At 38.6% G+C, this 16,000-nt stretch overlaps 1 protein-coding gene across 2 annotated transcripts in view; it reads right to left on the minus strand.

Moving 5' to 3' along the window:
- Positions 1-16,000, minus strand: part of CALCR (calcitonin receptor) — a 159,185-nt gene that overhangs the window by 57,726 nt on the left and 85,459 nt on the right. The window contains exons 2-3 of one of the 2 annotated variants that reach the window (XM_059843305.1): positions 12,112-12,199; positions 2,350-2,503 (exon numbers count right to left, since the gene is read on the minus strand). In XM_059843305.1, coding sequence (XP_059699288.1) covers positions 2,350-2,503; positions 12,112-12,159 — 202 coding nt within the window. In that variant the 5' untranslated portion in view covers positions 12,160-12,199. The remainder of the gene's footprint in view (positions 1-2,349; positions 2,504-12,111; positions 12,200-16,000) is intronic. The other variant, XM_059843309.1, reaches the window with a different exon arrangement.

Raw genomic sequence — 16,000 nt, forward strand, 5'->3', positions numbered from 1 at the left:
TTAAAGTGAAATAGAATGAGAAGATACATTTTAGGTTTTTTTCACTCTGGGCCTGAGGAAGTATTAAAATGAAGGTTGCTTCTGAAAGAACCGTAATAGAAGGCACCTAATAACCACTAAAAGTTATTAACATATAATAGTTGCTTCTAGAGCTTTTGAAACTATCCACAGATAAACTTTCTAACTGAAGCAAGAAAGCTGTAAAAAGACATCTGAATTGTTCCAATTTACACCAATAACTTTTGTAAATCAAATTGTTGATAAAAATAAAAAGCATAAATTTTAAAACCAAATTATTTTCCAGATTAGATCTTGTTCAGAAAAGAAATGTACGCTTTTTCTTCATTAGCTAAGATTTTAGGCACATATATTTTTCAGTTATCAAGTTAAATGTGCTAATGTTACTTGTTCACTTAATTAACCAAGCACCATATCAGCAGTTTGTTATCTTTCCTTCAGGCATTGTCATGTTCTTCTAGATCTTTGAAATGTATCTGAAAAACTTTTAGGAACATTTTTGTAATACCAAAGAAGAAGAAAAATAGAAAGTGATTGCAATTTGAGCTTGTTTTTGAAAAGTAGTGCCAAATGGCATTGGAAGGAATTTCTAATATGTTTTAAAACTTTAAATCCTTTGCCTGGCCTGATAAAGAAAGATCATCACATAGGTCAATCTAAGCATCATGGACTTATCTTCCAAGGTAATTATCAGGAGATATATATATATATGTATATATATATATATATATATATATATATATATATATATATGTATATATATGAAAATATATATATGCTCACATTTATCTTTATCTATCTCTCTGTGTATACATATACACACACACATATATATATGCACATACTGCTGTTCTGGAAGGGTGGTCATGTGTTTCCATGTGCCTGAGCTCCTCATTTTACTATGTCTTCTGTTCAGAACACAGCTTCAGTGGTGCTGGCACCATATTGTAGTCACCCATTATCCTCATTCTGAGCTGAAAATGAATTGAGTGCATGTTGCCATGAACCAACAGCCCCCAATGGCATCACTTAAATTCAGCTGCCAGCTGAAGGTATGCAGGCTGTCCTCCTGAAACAGCACTGGCCTTGAGAACACTACTAGGAATTCATGTCTTGATACTTATGAATTCCCAGCTCATGCTGGAAAATCAGCCCTTTGCAACTTATCACACGAGGAAAGTGCAAAAGAAAGGTGAATCCAGTGGTTATTTTCAATGGATGCAAAAATCAGGTGTTTATGGAGGTGGACACTAAAACAGTAATCTAACAAGAAACAGTAAGTTACTTCCCTGCAAGTCCAGCAACTAAAAGGCTTATTTTTAACTGAAACACCATTCCTTCTACCCAATAATCCTGTTTAACTGCTTCTGGGTACTATCCACCTGAATTAAAATCTATTTTAAGCAGTGGGAATCTCTATATTCATTCCCAAATATTTCTGCATCAAAACCTGATTATCTATCTTAGCATCTAACTCTTCTTTGAGTCTTACAGATCCCAGGAAAATTTTTAAGATAAGAGCTGTAGAAATATATTTATTCTTGTATTGCAAAAAAATCCCACATTATCTGTTTTTGTTAATAGTTTAAAATATATTTTCCCTTTAAATTATGTCCTCAGTATCTGTTGTTTGCTTGCACAAGTCTCACACCTCCTATGATATTTTTTCTCTGTCTCCTTATATCTTCATTCATAGCTTCTGTGAGAAAAATTGACCAGAACTCTCAGTCCCAAACAGAAATGCTGTTTTAAACACAATTGAAGCACCACTATTATTTGTCATTTCCCTTTTTATTAATCTTCATGTATGCTTTCTATTCAATAAAGATGCTTTACAAACCTCTTTTAAAAGTCTCGGTGTTTTATAAACCTCTTTTTCCTATTGTTGCTGCTGAATATAGAATGCTTGGAACTTGTGCTGGTACAGAGCATGACACCCAGCAGACAATACAGAAATGGCTAAAAATTGAAACACTGAGTGGAGCAAAGAGAACAACATTTATATTTAGGATTCACATTCAGGAGTGACTTTGCTGAGAAGTTCAGGAAAATGTTATTCTCCAAGCAAGAACAAGAAAGATTCAAGCAGCAAAGCACTGAGCCAGAAATGTAGGTGACAGAGGAAGGAATGGCTGTTCATTCCCTGGGCTTCTTCCAGCCGTTTTCCTTTCTTTGCACTTAGGAGGATGCTAAGTGTGAGTTTGATTACTGCTTGTGAAAAGGAAATTGCACCCTGAGGAAGACTATGGGTTAGTATAGAGAAGAAAATATTTCTTTATAGTTATATAACCACACATGGCAAAATACAGATTCTTAAAAAACCCTTTTTACCTTTTTTCTTGTATGGAGGAGCTCTGTTCATCCTCTCATAACATTTGAACTGCGAATCTATTATCTTCTGCCGTATGACTGAATTTTCAGTTACTACAGGCTCTAATGTAGTATCAGTATAATTTACAGCAGAAGAAAGACTTGGGACAATTCTCTGTATGGAAAGGAAAAGCTGTTAGTACAACTGGATAAACAAAGAGGATTAAATTTACAAAAAGTGAGGACCCAACATTTCTATTACTCATTCTTGAAAGGCCTTTATTTGCACATATGTTTATCATTATGATGGGCCTTGTACTACTTACAAAGTAAATGCTGAATTTTAGTAGTTTACCTCATGAAAACATAATATTTTAACCAAGACATTTTTCTTGGAGAAGAGAGGGTCATTAAATACTTGATAAAGTCATCAAAATATTTTCATCTAATTTAGTGTCTGCAAGAGAGTTTTCTGTTAAGCCCATGTATTTCTGTTCACTTGTGCAGATTTAACTGTAGACAGTGCAGACAAAATACCTCAGTGCCACAACCTTTGCTTTGAGCTTCTGCAACATCTAAGGTCAAAGAAGGTAGAGTTTAAACCTCAATACCTGACCTTAGCTCCTAGTTAAGTACTTAAGCAGACCTCCTAAATTTGATAGTCTAAATAGCAAAGTCCTCTTTGATATAGTGGCATCTTCTGAATGATCCCATTCTAAATTGCCTGCCTGTTAAAGGAAAGGATCACTGCCTTTGGAAGGCAAAGATCTCAGCTAGAGAGGTCGGTTGTGTTCTTTTGCCTTCCTTCCACCCATCCATCCATCCATCCATCCATCCATCCATCCATCCATCCATCCATCCATCCACCCGTCCCTCCCTCCCTCCCTCCTTCCCTCCATCCCTCTATCACTCCACCCCTCCTTCACTCCCTCCTTTGTACAGCCAAGGTCTGTGAGCAGAAATTAAAGTGTGGAGCTTTAGTTTGTTCTGTTCTGCCTCAGTCCTGTATCATGACTCTTCTGTGCTTGAGGGTGATAGTAAAAGATGAGTTCCTCTGTTTCCCCACTCAAAAGCAACATTGATGTAGCACTTTCCCAGCATGATCCTCTGTTTTTCCCTATACTAAATGATACTAAAGCCATCACAAACACATTCAGATTCATTTGCAGGCTGCTTCAAAATATAGGACTCTTATAAACACACAAACTTGACTTTTTTAACAGCAAATACTAATACAGAGATCTTTAGGCACGCATTTGTAGCTGTTTGAACTTCAAACATGACAGGTTAGAAAGTTCAAACATCGGCTTACTTCTTATATTTTGCTGCCCCTTTTTTATGTCACATCACAGGCAATTTTATTCCAACAATACATTACTTGTCCCCTCTATTTGCATGCTTAACCACCTTTGTAAATACACGGCAAAACGATAGTGTGTTTGACTTCATTGAAAAAAAAAAGCCATTACTTTTATCCTGATGCTTCTGTACCAAACCATGATAGTTGAATATTTTTATACTCTTATATCAAATCAATTATGTTTTCCTAATCTCATCTCATCTCATCTCATCTCATCTCATCTCATCTCATCTCAATCTCAATCTCAGTCTCATCTCTTTTGATACAGATGTTTTCAACTGTATACACCTGCTAGCTGGAGGCAGTCAATCTTGTTGTACTTAAGTAGGTTCTTGAAATAAAGTAGGAGGAATAAGAATGAAAATATTTTCTGGCAGAGATGTTTTTTATAAATTTTAGATGCATGTATACTTCACCCTCTTCCCTTCCCCCCAAGATATATTTGGACAATGAAGCCATTTGAAACATTTCATCTGGCCATCCAAGTGAAAAATTAAGTATCTAGAAAGTCAGAACAGGAAATACAGAAGCAAAGTCAAACATCACAGATCCCTTAGCTTTAAAAAGACTAAGGGGAGCAGCTGGAGTCCCCAAGAACAGTTTAAAAAGCAGCCAAGCAAAATCCTAAATCCAGCACAGGAAAGTGGAGATGAGGTTCTTCAGACAACCTCGGCTTTGTCTTAGCCCTTCATGTCTATGACACAGGCCCTGGTGCCTCTCTGAAGTGATTAGTAGATACTGCATGCTAATTTTCCCATTCTTATTTTGAATAACACCTCAGTTCCAAACTGTTTGGAAGAAACTCGAGACAGAAATAACAGTTTCATCACAGGATGCTAGGAGAACTTCTGTGGTAATGCCTTTCTTCTTGATAATTTCTCTGCAATTCTTGGCCAGCTTGGGAACACATCCATATGTGGGATGATGGTTGGAGGGGTGAAACACCATTTGGACATTAAAGTCACAGTACTCTTATAGATAGTTCCGTTACTTGCAGAGCGTAATTCCTGAAGATGTCTGCTCTTATTGGGTACAGTTTAATGAGAATATTCTGATACTTGGAGGTAGACAGTATCCGTGGTGGTGGATAGATTAAACGTCTTGCATTGTGTACAAAATTATGTAAAAGCGCTCAGCCATGTAACCAGGAGGACCATTCTACTGCCCCTGCAAAAGGCAATCATGGAGCAGCTGAAATTGCCAGTGAAATTTCTACTGCCCACATTTAGGCCAGCAATTCACTCAGACAGATAGAAATATGGATGAGTTGTGTCACTAAAACTCGTAAGTGGAAATCACTTAATGGCCTCCAGTAAAATGAAAGCAAGTTTGGATAAAAGTTGGAATAATAACACTAGATTTATAATTGTCTCTTAAATTATTTTTATTCTTTTATTTTCCTGGTTTTTTTTTTCTTTCTACTAAACACAATGACTCAGATTTTCAAAGCTAATTGTCTAAAAATCTTTCCGGGCACTTTTTATGTAATTGAATAGTTTGTGTGTGAAATCAAATTAGGGGGTTATACATAGGTATGTCACTGGGATTATTCATCCATGATATGCCCTTTAAATCTACTCTTTCCTTTGATTGCTATTCCTCATTTTTGTTTGCCTAGATTTGAAAAGCTGGCCTTAGAAGCTTGAACACAATTTTCTTCTCCATTTAAATCAGATTACCACTTCAGCAGATAAATTTTGTCTCTTGCTGGAGGTGGAGAAGTCATATCCCTGTTTCAAATACTGGGTTTTTTGCCATTCAAAAGAGAATCCCATGTCTGCCACCCAGAATTTAAAGCCTGACCTCCCAAAGTCAGTCCAGCGGGCTGATGATCCAGCCTTTATATACCTGCAGTTCAGTCAGACAAGAATTTTGATGCAGTTTGTGATGCCAGATGTTATTACTTGTTTTAGTTTCCCTCACTCCTTACTGTAGTGGTCAGAAAACAGCAAACGGGGCAGGAAGACATCTCTGGGTCATTATTCTCTTTTCAGAAGTAGCAGGAGCTTGGATATGGCTACATGAGAGAGAAATTTTAGTCTGTATCATGTTAATTGGGGAGTTTGGGAGTGTCCCATTAATATCTGTATATCAGTGTTTGTATAAGCTCTCATGGAATTCATGATATCAACTCACCTCTTCTACTATGTTTTCATTGTTTGTCAATGTATTTTAGAAGTTAAGACTTAAAAGACATTTGTACCACAAAAAAGCCAAGGTCAATTAATCTTTGCCTGGCAACTACCTACAGATATGGAACCAATTTTAAATGCTTATTGTTCATTAATGCACATTAAAAAGCCTTCCCATCCATTCATCAGATACTTCAGATGGAAATATAGATGATGTTTATACAATAAAAGAATGCTTCATTCATTTATAAACATTCTTTATTAAGGAGAAATAAATAATTCACAATAATCAATGCGAACATTGCTTAAAAATGCACTGAATTCTTCAGAAGAAAACAGTTTAAGTGATGTCCCATGCAGCAGTTTAGCAGCCGTACATATGATGTCACTCCTAAAAGTCCAAGTAAATGACGTCATACATACGACCACCAAGCCACCACGTGACAAATGACTGACATAAGAAAGTGAATTATCATTACAAAGACAAACAACAGGCTGCTGGGAATGCTGAAGTTCACTTTACACCTGGAATGAATAAAGGATTCTGAGAAAGCAATTTGGCTTCATTATTAAACTATACAGGAATGAACAAACAATGCCCTGGTTTCTGTAAGAGTAACTGCTGTTAACCTGTGCCAGGCTGTGCCTGTTTCTACAAGGGAGAATCCAGGTAAAGTCAGCATAAAAGTCTTTCACTTTTTCTTCCCCACAAAATATTGGATACCGTGAACAAGCATCCCCAAATATTTTTCATCTGCCATCAAGGAGCTTGCAGGACACTAACACTAACTGTACATGACATTTAGGAAAAAAATTGTGGCTGTCTTTTTTTTCCCCTCTACTACTAAATATAGTAATTTAGCAAGAATTATTGATGAGCTCAGACTAGTAAAAATTCTGGATGCTCTAACTGTTTTTTATTGATTTCAACAGCTCAAACATTCACTTGGTAAAATTCCTTTAAAACTGCTGTGTGCAGTCATCTCTTTGTAGATCACTAAACCCCTGTTCTTCAATACATCACACTTTAGAGCAAGAGCTCAGCATGATTTAGATGAGTTGCAGAGCCCCTCTCATATTTTGATTATGTTTGAACTACTTTTCACAACTGCTAGTGCTGGGACAGATAAGAAAACAACTGTGATACCTTAGGAAGGTCATTAGCATATGATATTCAGTAAACATAATCATTCCTATCCATCAGAAGTGTGCTAGGAAGCAGCAGGCAATTTCTTTGGGGAAATACTGCAACATGACATGTTTTACTTAATCACTGAATGTTAGAATTTTCCCATACTCTACCGCTGTGGGAGCAGGATGGTAATTATCTCAGTGAGATCCCATATTACTAACATGGCAGATTTTGGCAGCTGTTTAAACAAGCATGAGATTATCAGGTGCTGTAGATGAAGACAAGGCTGTTGTAATGAAAAGCAAGTCACAGATCTTACAGTTCTTTGCCATTTCTACAAGATTTGCTTACAGAAGAAGCTTTACTTTCATTTTAGCCTGATAAAAACTGTGGGCTAATCCAGAATACTTCATGGATATTTTCTTGCAGCCCTGATTATCCTCTTGTGAGAGGCCTCTTTACTGCAATCAGCTGCATAGCAACAGCCTTGTTTTTTTTAAAAAAAGCAAACATGCAAAACGTCCTGATCATCCCTGAAAGTGGGTGAATAGAACAGAATACAGCATTCCTGCTTCTTGGGAAATGATGTGCAGCTTGACTCCCAAATTCTCATACTAATTTTTACCACTTTAAAATATCAGCAGTTTGCTTTCCAGAGCTTCCCTTGTGTGAGAACAGGTTGTGAACTTCTGAGTGCACATACTTACAGCATGGAGCAACCCATAAATAGTTACACAGGGAGGTGTGCATGCAGAACAGCAGCTTCCAAAGGCATGGTCTAAGGTGATGAGACCCAGGAGATCTCACCATCCAAGTCTGGAGAAGACTCTGGGCTGCCAGAGGTGCCAGACAGCAAGAAGGCTCAGAAGAAGAGAAACGAAGGAGTCTGTGACAGATCTTCAACAGCTCTTCTGGCCCATGGGAGATCTGCTCTGGACCAGATGCTGGAAGAGATGCTGTCTAAGCAGGAAAAGGCTTGTTCTCACACTATCTGCACAGACAGGGGTTTTAGAAATGTACACTGAGAGCCACTGAGCAGGAGCAGGAGCCCAGTGGAATTTGTGGCCACACAACTCCACCAGTGCGTGTTGCACTCCCAGTTGTGAGGGTCAAACAGGTGCACCATGGGCAGCTTCCCCATCATGGTGTCAAGTGCTTGACTAATGGTTCTGGAGACTTGAACCCACCCTACCACTGTATTCCAAAATACACCAGTTTATGCAGTTACCAAAAATTACATTTAGGTTTTCATATAATTAATTTTCAATGTTTTGTGAACAGGAATTATTCACGAGTCTTTCAGGTGTTGGAAAGAAGTACCAGACTGCATATCTTTTGTGACTGAGGCTTGGTAACAATTGGAGAGATTTGGACTCAGCGAATGTGCACAATTTGTTTTTTGCTCAAAATGAATTTATTTTAAAATACAATATTGGTCAAGTGAGCCTAATTGAAAATAGTGTGTCCTTCAGCTGCAGCATCCATTTAGTCCTTACTATGCATGTTGTGGTTGGCTCAGGACACAAAATTGGAGTATGTGGGAAAAACTACTTCATCAATCCTCATTTCCAGGGCCATTTGTAGGCACAGTTCTTACTTGTGAAAATAAAGCTGAAAATAGAAATCTCTTCTGTCAATGTCCTGAAAAATTGATCAGTCACAGAGGAAAGAGACCCAAACCTTCTTCTTCTTCATCATTCTCAGAAGTTTGATGCTGCTGGGCACACTGTGCTGATGCTCCATTTTTCTTGTTGAGAGAAACTTGCACTGGGGACGTGAATTAATTGCTCCAACATACCAGGGCTTGCGTACTTGAGGAAACAAGCCACATTCTGTGGCTCTCAATAATTGCAAAAAACTGACATAATGACATATGACATAATGAACAATTAAATTTTCTAGTGGAATTCTATTTCTATAGTAGAGGACTGTATGGTGATGCATTATCCTGCATCCAAAGGCAAGGGAATCCATCAAAGAGGAAGACAATAAGGAATTGCTTGTGTTTCTAAATTAGGTTTCAGAACAACTCATGCTTCAGGTTTTGGTTTTTTTTTCAAAGTTGGGTTAGTATGGATCTGCACATGGAAGTGCTATCAATTCTCTGTAAAAAACCTACTTGCATAAAAGAGTTGGTTTCTATTAGAGGGTACCAAAAGCCCTTGGTGACAAGTCTAAAGGAGGTGGTGGGAAGTGTCTGTGCACACCAAGTAAGTTATTTTTTGTCTGTGGCAAAAAATTGAAGGAGAGATACAAGAAGAAGTAATCTGGGAAATCTTCTAGAAAGCACTAATTGTATAGAGGGCATGGTGTGCTCCAGCTCTGAGATTGTGTTAGGGAGTCACAGCTACACTAAGAAGAGATTTCAGGTGAAAGTCTCCCCTACTCAACAGGGGAGACTTCAATTCAGTTCAATTCCCGCAGGGGAACCACCAGCACCTATAGTGGGCCAAACAGCACAAACAGGGAGCCTGGAGCCCAGAGGAGAAAACAAGGATATCAAGGGTTGTGTTGCTTTGCAACAGCTCGCAGTGACCAACTGGGAGTGCAGGTCACAAATGACAGGATGACAGAAAACCATGAAAGTCATCAAAGAAGAGAGATCTAGAGGGTGTCTTGTGGGGTGAGTAGAGGAGAGGGATGGGAGATGACTCCTGTCTATGACACAAATCACCTTAATTACTGTATTTACTGTATTATTAATTACAGATAGTGACTGACATGTCTCACAGTTCTTGGAACCAAGGGGTCTGAAGAACCAGCAGAGTGGGAACAGCCTTTTTGAGACACCCTTACTCACTAAAAACCATAAATAAAATGCAAAAAAAGAATGGCATCTACCATCTGCAGATGGGGAAATTTTTGGAAAAATGACTGAGGCAAATATTTTTATATTTGATCTCGCAGAAGTCTTCTGGATAAGTTTCATGAAGGAAAGAAAATCTTGCTCATGGTCTACTTCTGTGACCGTGGCTTCTTCTCTTCCAAAATGGAAATTAACCTAAGAGATGTTAAAGTAGAGCACAGTATGCCCACTGCAGTGGGGAAGGAAGGCACATAGAGATTGGAAGCTTGAAAATGTAAGTTAAGTTATCCATTGAGATCAGAATATGAAGTGTTCTTTGGTGCAAAGATATTTAAAATGAATGCAGATGCAGATCTCACTGAAGAGTTTTTAAAATAAATCCTCCTCCTGGAGTACTGCAGGAATGCAGGAATGCACAAATCTAACATTGCACTCATGCTCTCATGGGTGAGAGATTAAAAAGATCTGGGGACAACAGGGCAAGGATCAGTCCTCCAGGGCTGACCTACAAACCCGTGCTGTAGGTCAAAGCACCTCAAGTGATCAGAAGTGCTGTTGACAATTTTAATTATCAGAATATTTACAGACTTGTCACTTGACTGAGAGCAAAATAAGCTGGATCTATTTCTTCATTTGGCATTGGCTTTTTATAGGAAGAATTGTTGTTCTTTGTCAAGAGCCCTACCAAGCTATGCAGATCAGATGGGATTCAAACCAGAAAAAAGCTGGTCTCTCTCAGGCTCTTTGTTAGACATTTCTGACCATGGGTGATTTCATAGCCAGTGCATTGCCACATACACCCTTGTAGGATAGGTAGAACAGCCAACCCAAATGGTCACAAACGCCAGAATACTCTAGTGTACCTCAGGGTAGAAGATTGCTTTCACACATGGAGATGATTCCTCAGATCATTAACTAATTCTGGAAAAATTCTTTTGGGACCAAGTTAGCAGAAACATATTAATTATCTTCAATTATTTTTCCATCTCTTCAGCTCTTTGATGGAAGATCCTAATCTTGAGCAATGAATTCAATATTTTACTGAAGTAATGTGTTCTTTGCTGTTCTCCTGGATTCCCCGTGATCTCTTTTAATTGTTTTCTTTTAACCTCCTTCTATCCATCATTCTCTTACTGTTCTTTCCTTTCCTTTTTTATGAATTTAAGTGGCAAAGAGCATTGTGGACAAGCTCTGCTAGGCTGAGAGGAGAGGTACAACCCAATAAGTAAACCAGTTAGGGCAGTTGCTTAGGGTCTCTGACATATTTTCTAGAGCATTCTTTTGCTTCTATAACACAGGATTTGATGAGGAGCTGCACAGAGATATTTCACATTCAGATGTTAAAGAAGAAGATGAGAAGCTGAGGGGCTGGAGGAGCCAACCAACAAAACAGAAGAAGAAGAAGAAGAAGAAGAAGAAGAAGAAGAGGAAGAAGGAGAAGGAGAAGGAGAAGGAGAAGGAGAAGGAGAAGGAGAAGGAGAAGGAGAAGGAGAAGGAGAAGGAGAAGAAGAAGGAGAAGGAGAAGGAGAAGGAGAAGGAGAAGAAGAAGAAGAAGAAGAAAGCTTTCTTCAGGAACACAGAGCTAGAGGTAGATGGGGAATAAGGCGGCAGTCATCATGTAAATTACTGCTACCACACCAGGGTAGTGAGGTGCTTGTTCCCAGCAGCATCATTCAGACATATGCTGATCTTTCTGTAACTTAGGCTCTGGGCAGTATTTTCAGTTCTGACTGCCTGTAATGTCGATGATTTTATGATGATCAATAAATAATTTGAGGTTTCACAAGGATCAGCAAAAGGATTCAATTCATGTGAGAGGTATTTAGTCAGGCAGAAATGAATTTACTACATGTTTAGAACCACAATTACTAAACCATGTTGCCTACATTAAAATAAATGTAATGTTGATATGAAACAGTTGAAAATAATATTTGAACTAATAAATAGACTTTTAAGATTATTTTTGATTTTTGTTGCTTTTCTAATAGCAGATCAGCTATAAACAGTGAAAATCTATCACTATTTAAATCAGTTTGTCTCACAAAACAACATCAAGGGAAGTTTTCAAACACACATGTTCTCATGATATGCTGTAGCCTGTAAAACACAGAAATGAAAAGACATATGCATAACCTTCTTCAGACTTGCAGTTCTGTCTCACCAAGAAACAATGTTTTCAAGTTCAAACTTTTATTAGATAATGTTAATAATCTTCTTTTGAAATTTATTAGTAAGGAAACTCTTCCTTCACCTGTGGAGTATAACAAGTATGACTTGGTACTCATTTTTCTCAACATCACCACAAGTTTAAACACAGCAGCTGTCATGGGCAGTTCAGTTTTCTTGTACTTACAGTTAGTAGAATGATGAGTAAGAAGCAACTCTGGGTTGTTTTTTTCATTGTGGAGTCTTCTTGGAGAGACACGTTGTAGATGACCCTTCTGGGAATTAAACAACAAAAATAAAAGCATTATTGGACATTTCCTTTTACGATAAATTCCTTGTCTTTGTGTTTGAGCACATTTTTAGACTTAATCTAGACTCTGTGTGTGTGGTTGTTTGAGCACCCCCAGCCGTACATGTGCTCAAAATTGGTCAAATTGGAGGTTGGTACACTTTAAATTTAGTTTCCTTTGTGGATCTCTGGTGGTGAGTACAGATGGTGCGGGGTACAGCTCCATGATTGGGTCACCAGCAGCAGATTCAGATTAAATCATGTGTCTTTGCCAGCTGAGGTTACCTTGGTTATCCTTTTTCAGCTGCTTCTAACCTCATATAGACCTGCAGACCAGTGAACAATCTGGATATTTTAAACCTGACTTGCAAAACCCAGAAAGATCCAGTTTGCAAATAAGTATAAAAGTAGCTAAAAATACATGTTTGTGGGGCTAGGGAAAGTCAGAGTTTGAGTAATCTCTAGCCAGGTGAACAAACCTGTGGGCAGGAAAAGAGAAACTGGGAAAAACACCGTGGGATTGCACGCTCCATAATGCAGGTGGGTGGCTGGGCTGTGGACAGACACACAGCAGTGTAAGCCTCAGGCCATCAGGCATAACTACTTCAGCTGGGGAGGCAGAGCATGGACACGACTCCAAAGGTTTGAAGGGAATTGGATTGGCAACTTTTTGGCTTTCTGGGTTTTTCCTACATCAACACTTCTCTGGCCTATCTGGAAAAATATCCAGGGGCCACCACGTATAATCTCATTGATTCACAGTTGTGGGAGCTCAAGCAAGCAAAGCTCTCTGCATTGACATATCATTTTAAGTTTTACAAAAATCTAAGTTTTGTATTAAATGAGAAATTCAGCTTTTGTCAAGGCACATTGTGCCTTCTGATGTCTCACAGACCACTCGTGGTGTATGTGCCGAGCAACATAGGACATGTGGCTGTGATCATCCTCAGTCACAGTAACACAGTGAGCACTCACACACCTTCGTTTTTATAGACAGCTTAAAAACTAGGAGAAACCTGGACAAACAATCCTGTGAGCACCCTACACATTTGAAACCCATGAATTTGATGTGAAAAAGGCACAGGATTTGGATGCTTAGTCTGGTTAACATGTAGTGAATAATACAATGACTTGTGCAACATTTGTCTCAGCAACAGCATTGTTACAGCTTTTCTAATCTTTAAATGGTCTGGAAGAGCACCCATTTTCAAAGGGGTAAATGATATACTGTCCTCATCTTAAGCAGAAATACATAATGTCAAATGGAATAAAGGCATGGCACTTCCACTTCAATGTAGGACATGTGATCTCCAGTCATATGTAGCTCATGTTGCAGTCATCTCTCACTGAGATTACATAAAACATAAAGTAATGGCAAAGAGGGCTCAGAGGATTTGTCTCTAACAGGAAGTAGTCTTATTACTGTCTGAATCTTCCTAGAACCATTCTGCTGTGTCAGAAGTAATGCAAGATGCAAATGATACAGAAATAATATGTAGTTACACTGTGGGCCACAAGATTGCATTTGATTATTCATGGTAGACAACTCAATTGAAACAAAAACTGGAAATCTAGATCAGAGAAAAATGCCTGGAATTATCTGCATATTTTCCAGGCTCTTCCCTGCAGTCTGTATTGGTTCAAACTGACAATAAAGATTAATGAATAACATATAAACAATGGCTCTTGGACAGCTGTACAGTGAGTACAAGCACATGTATGGTGTCCATCCAGTTACACATTGTACTGCAAAGTGCTCTGCAGCATGGTGTAAAACCAGCCTAGTTGGTGCCTCTGTTCTTGTTAGCATCATCACTTCTGCATCATCTGTAGAGTTTAGTATCAAGTAGGGAAGGTGAAGGGAGAACTTTGTCTTGCAAACTGTCAACAGCTTTAAAATACACAACATTTCCTACACATGGCACAGAGATTAACACAATACTGTCACCTAGCAAGCATAAGCAAGATCAAAATCAGCTGAGTTTACCTGCTATATGTCTGCTTTTCCTGCACTTTGTGCCGAGAGTGCCCGCAGCACCAGGCTGGGTTACAGCTGTAGATGCAGGTAAATCTTTTCCCCTGTGTTAACTAAAATGACTGCACCATATGATACCACATATGAGTAAATGGGTAAGAACTATTTCCCATGCTGAACCTTAGCTAGTCTATTTATTTCTAGTCATTTTTATTTTAGTCAGCTGTAACCACAGGAATGGCTGACATGCCAGATAAAATCCAGCACCTTTTTTGTCTTTTTCACAGAAATCTTTTCATTTGGCAAAAGTTTCAAGAATAGTTGAACAACAGTATTTTAACTATCAAACTATAAACTCCTGACTGAGAATAAATTTTTTCTTCTTTAACTATAAGTCTGACCCATAACACTACAGCACAGTTAGGCTGGCATCAGTACTGGATCAAGGATGATGATCTCATAGAAATGAAAAGATACATGCAAATACAAAGTCCTCGTCAATGGGCAGAGCAGAAACAACAGGGAGGCAGAAAGATTCACACAAGGAGAACCCCAGGAGATGGACCCTGTCACCCTCCAGACAGAGGAACAAATCAACACCTCCATGGCTCTGACCCCATCTCCAGTGATCCAGGTTCAGATGCGACATGCCAGACAAGCTGGGATGTGCAAAGCAGAATGCTCAAGTGCCTCCTCTTTTGGGTCTTTTGTGTTAGAAGGATCACCTTTTCACATGGACACCACAGTCCACAGGCAGCATGCTTGCAGCTGAAGGAAGTCTGGTCAGCTCTGGAGCTGTGCTACCAGGAACAGAGGGGGGAACCAGCAATGAGTCTGCTCCCCAGTGTGGGCTCACACCATAGGCTTCCATGGCAGTACCCACAGGAGGTTCTCCATGCCTTCTCCTGGCTGCTCAGGATCACCTGACTTGTGCTAACTCCACAGCTACACTGTGAGGCCATGCTATGAAGAGGTCAGGAAGTTAGTTTTCAGCTGCACAGTTTGAAAATCTATTTAAATGGGGTTTTTATTTATTTTCTTTTTTACAATTACAGATGGAGAAACAATATTTCAAGCTGTTTTAAGAACAGGTATTGCAGATGTTTTAAGGTATGCATGAATTTTTCCTGAGATGATGCTTATCACCATAAACAGGAATTATAGATAATGTACTGATAGTTCTTGGGATCACCAGGGCTTATTTATTATGGCAATGTAATACAGTGTAATAAAATTACACCAAAATTTGTTTCTTCTGCTGAAGCTCCCAAGCAGGTTTTAGGTCCTATGCTGATTCCTGTTCCTATAATATTTAGCCTTTTCCCCTAAGTCCAACGATGTACTTACTCAATGTTAAGTTACTATAACATGCTGGATGCATTTCAATTTTAGAATATCCATATTTAGGGATTAATCATAAGCACATTGCTAAAGCCTTGTACTGTTCTATGATTGTATTAATTCTTCAGCCCTTGTTGCTTATAATAGTTACATACAACATCCCTGACTGTTATTTGAACTAGAATATTGTTCTTTCTTTCTTTGTAAAAGTAGCATTTATGTAGCTCATCATGTGCTAAGGTATTGTATTCCTCCTGCTTCAGCTATAATAGTAATACCACTGAAACTTTGTAATTATACCTGAAACTTTTCTGAGGATGAACACAGGATCCTGCTCTGTAATGAACATCTCTTTTGTCTCTGTCCAGATGTCTACAGGTGTAATACTGTGCTGAACAGGTCTTCAATTACAATTACCATTGTGTTATCCAGAAAATGGGACAACCCTCCCTTCACAACCATTTGCACAAG

This window comes from Haemorhous mexicanus, chromosome 1 (genome assembly GCF_027477595.1).
Source record: "Haemorhous mexicanus isolate bHaeMex1 chromosome 1, bHaeMex1.pri, whole genome shotgun sequence".
NCBI lineage: Eukaryota > Metazoa > Chordata > Aves > Passeriformes > Fringillidae > Haemorhous > Haemorhous mexicanus.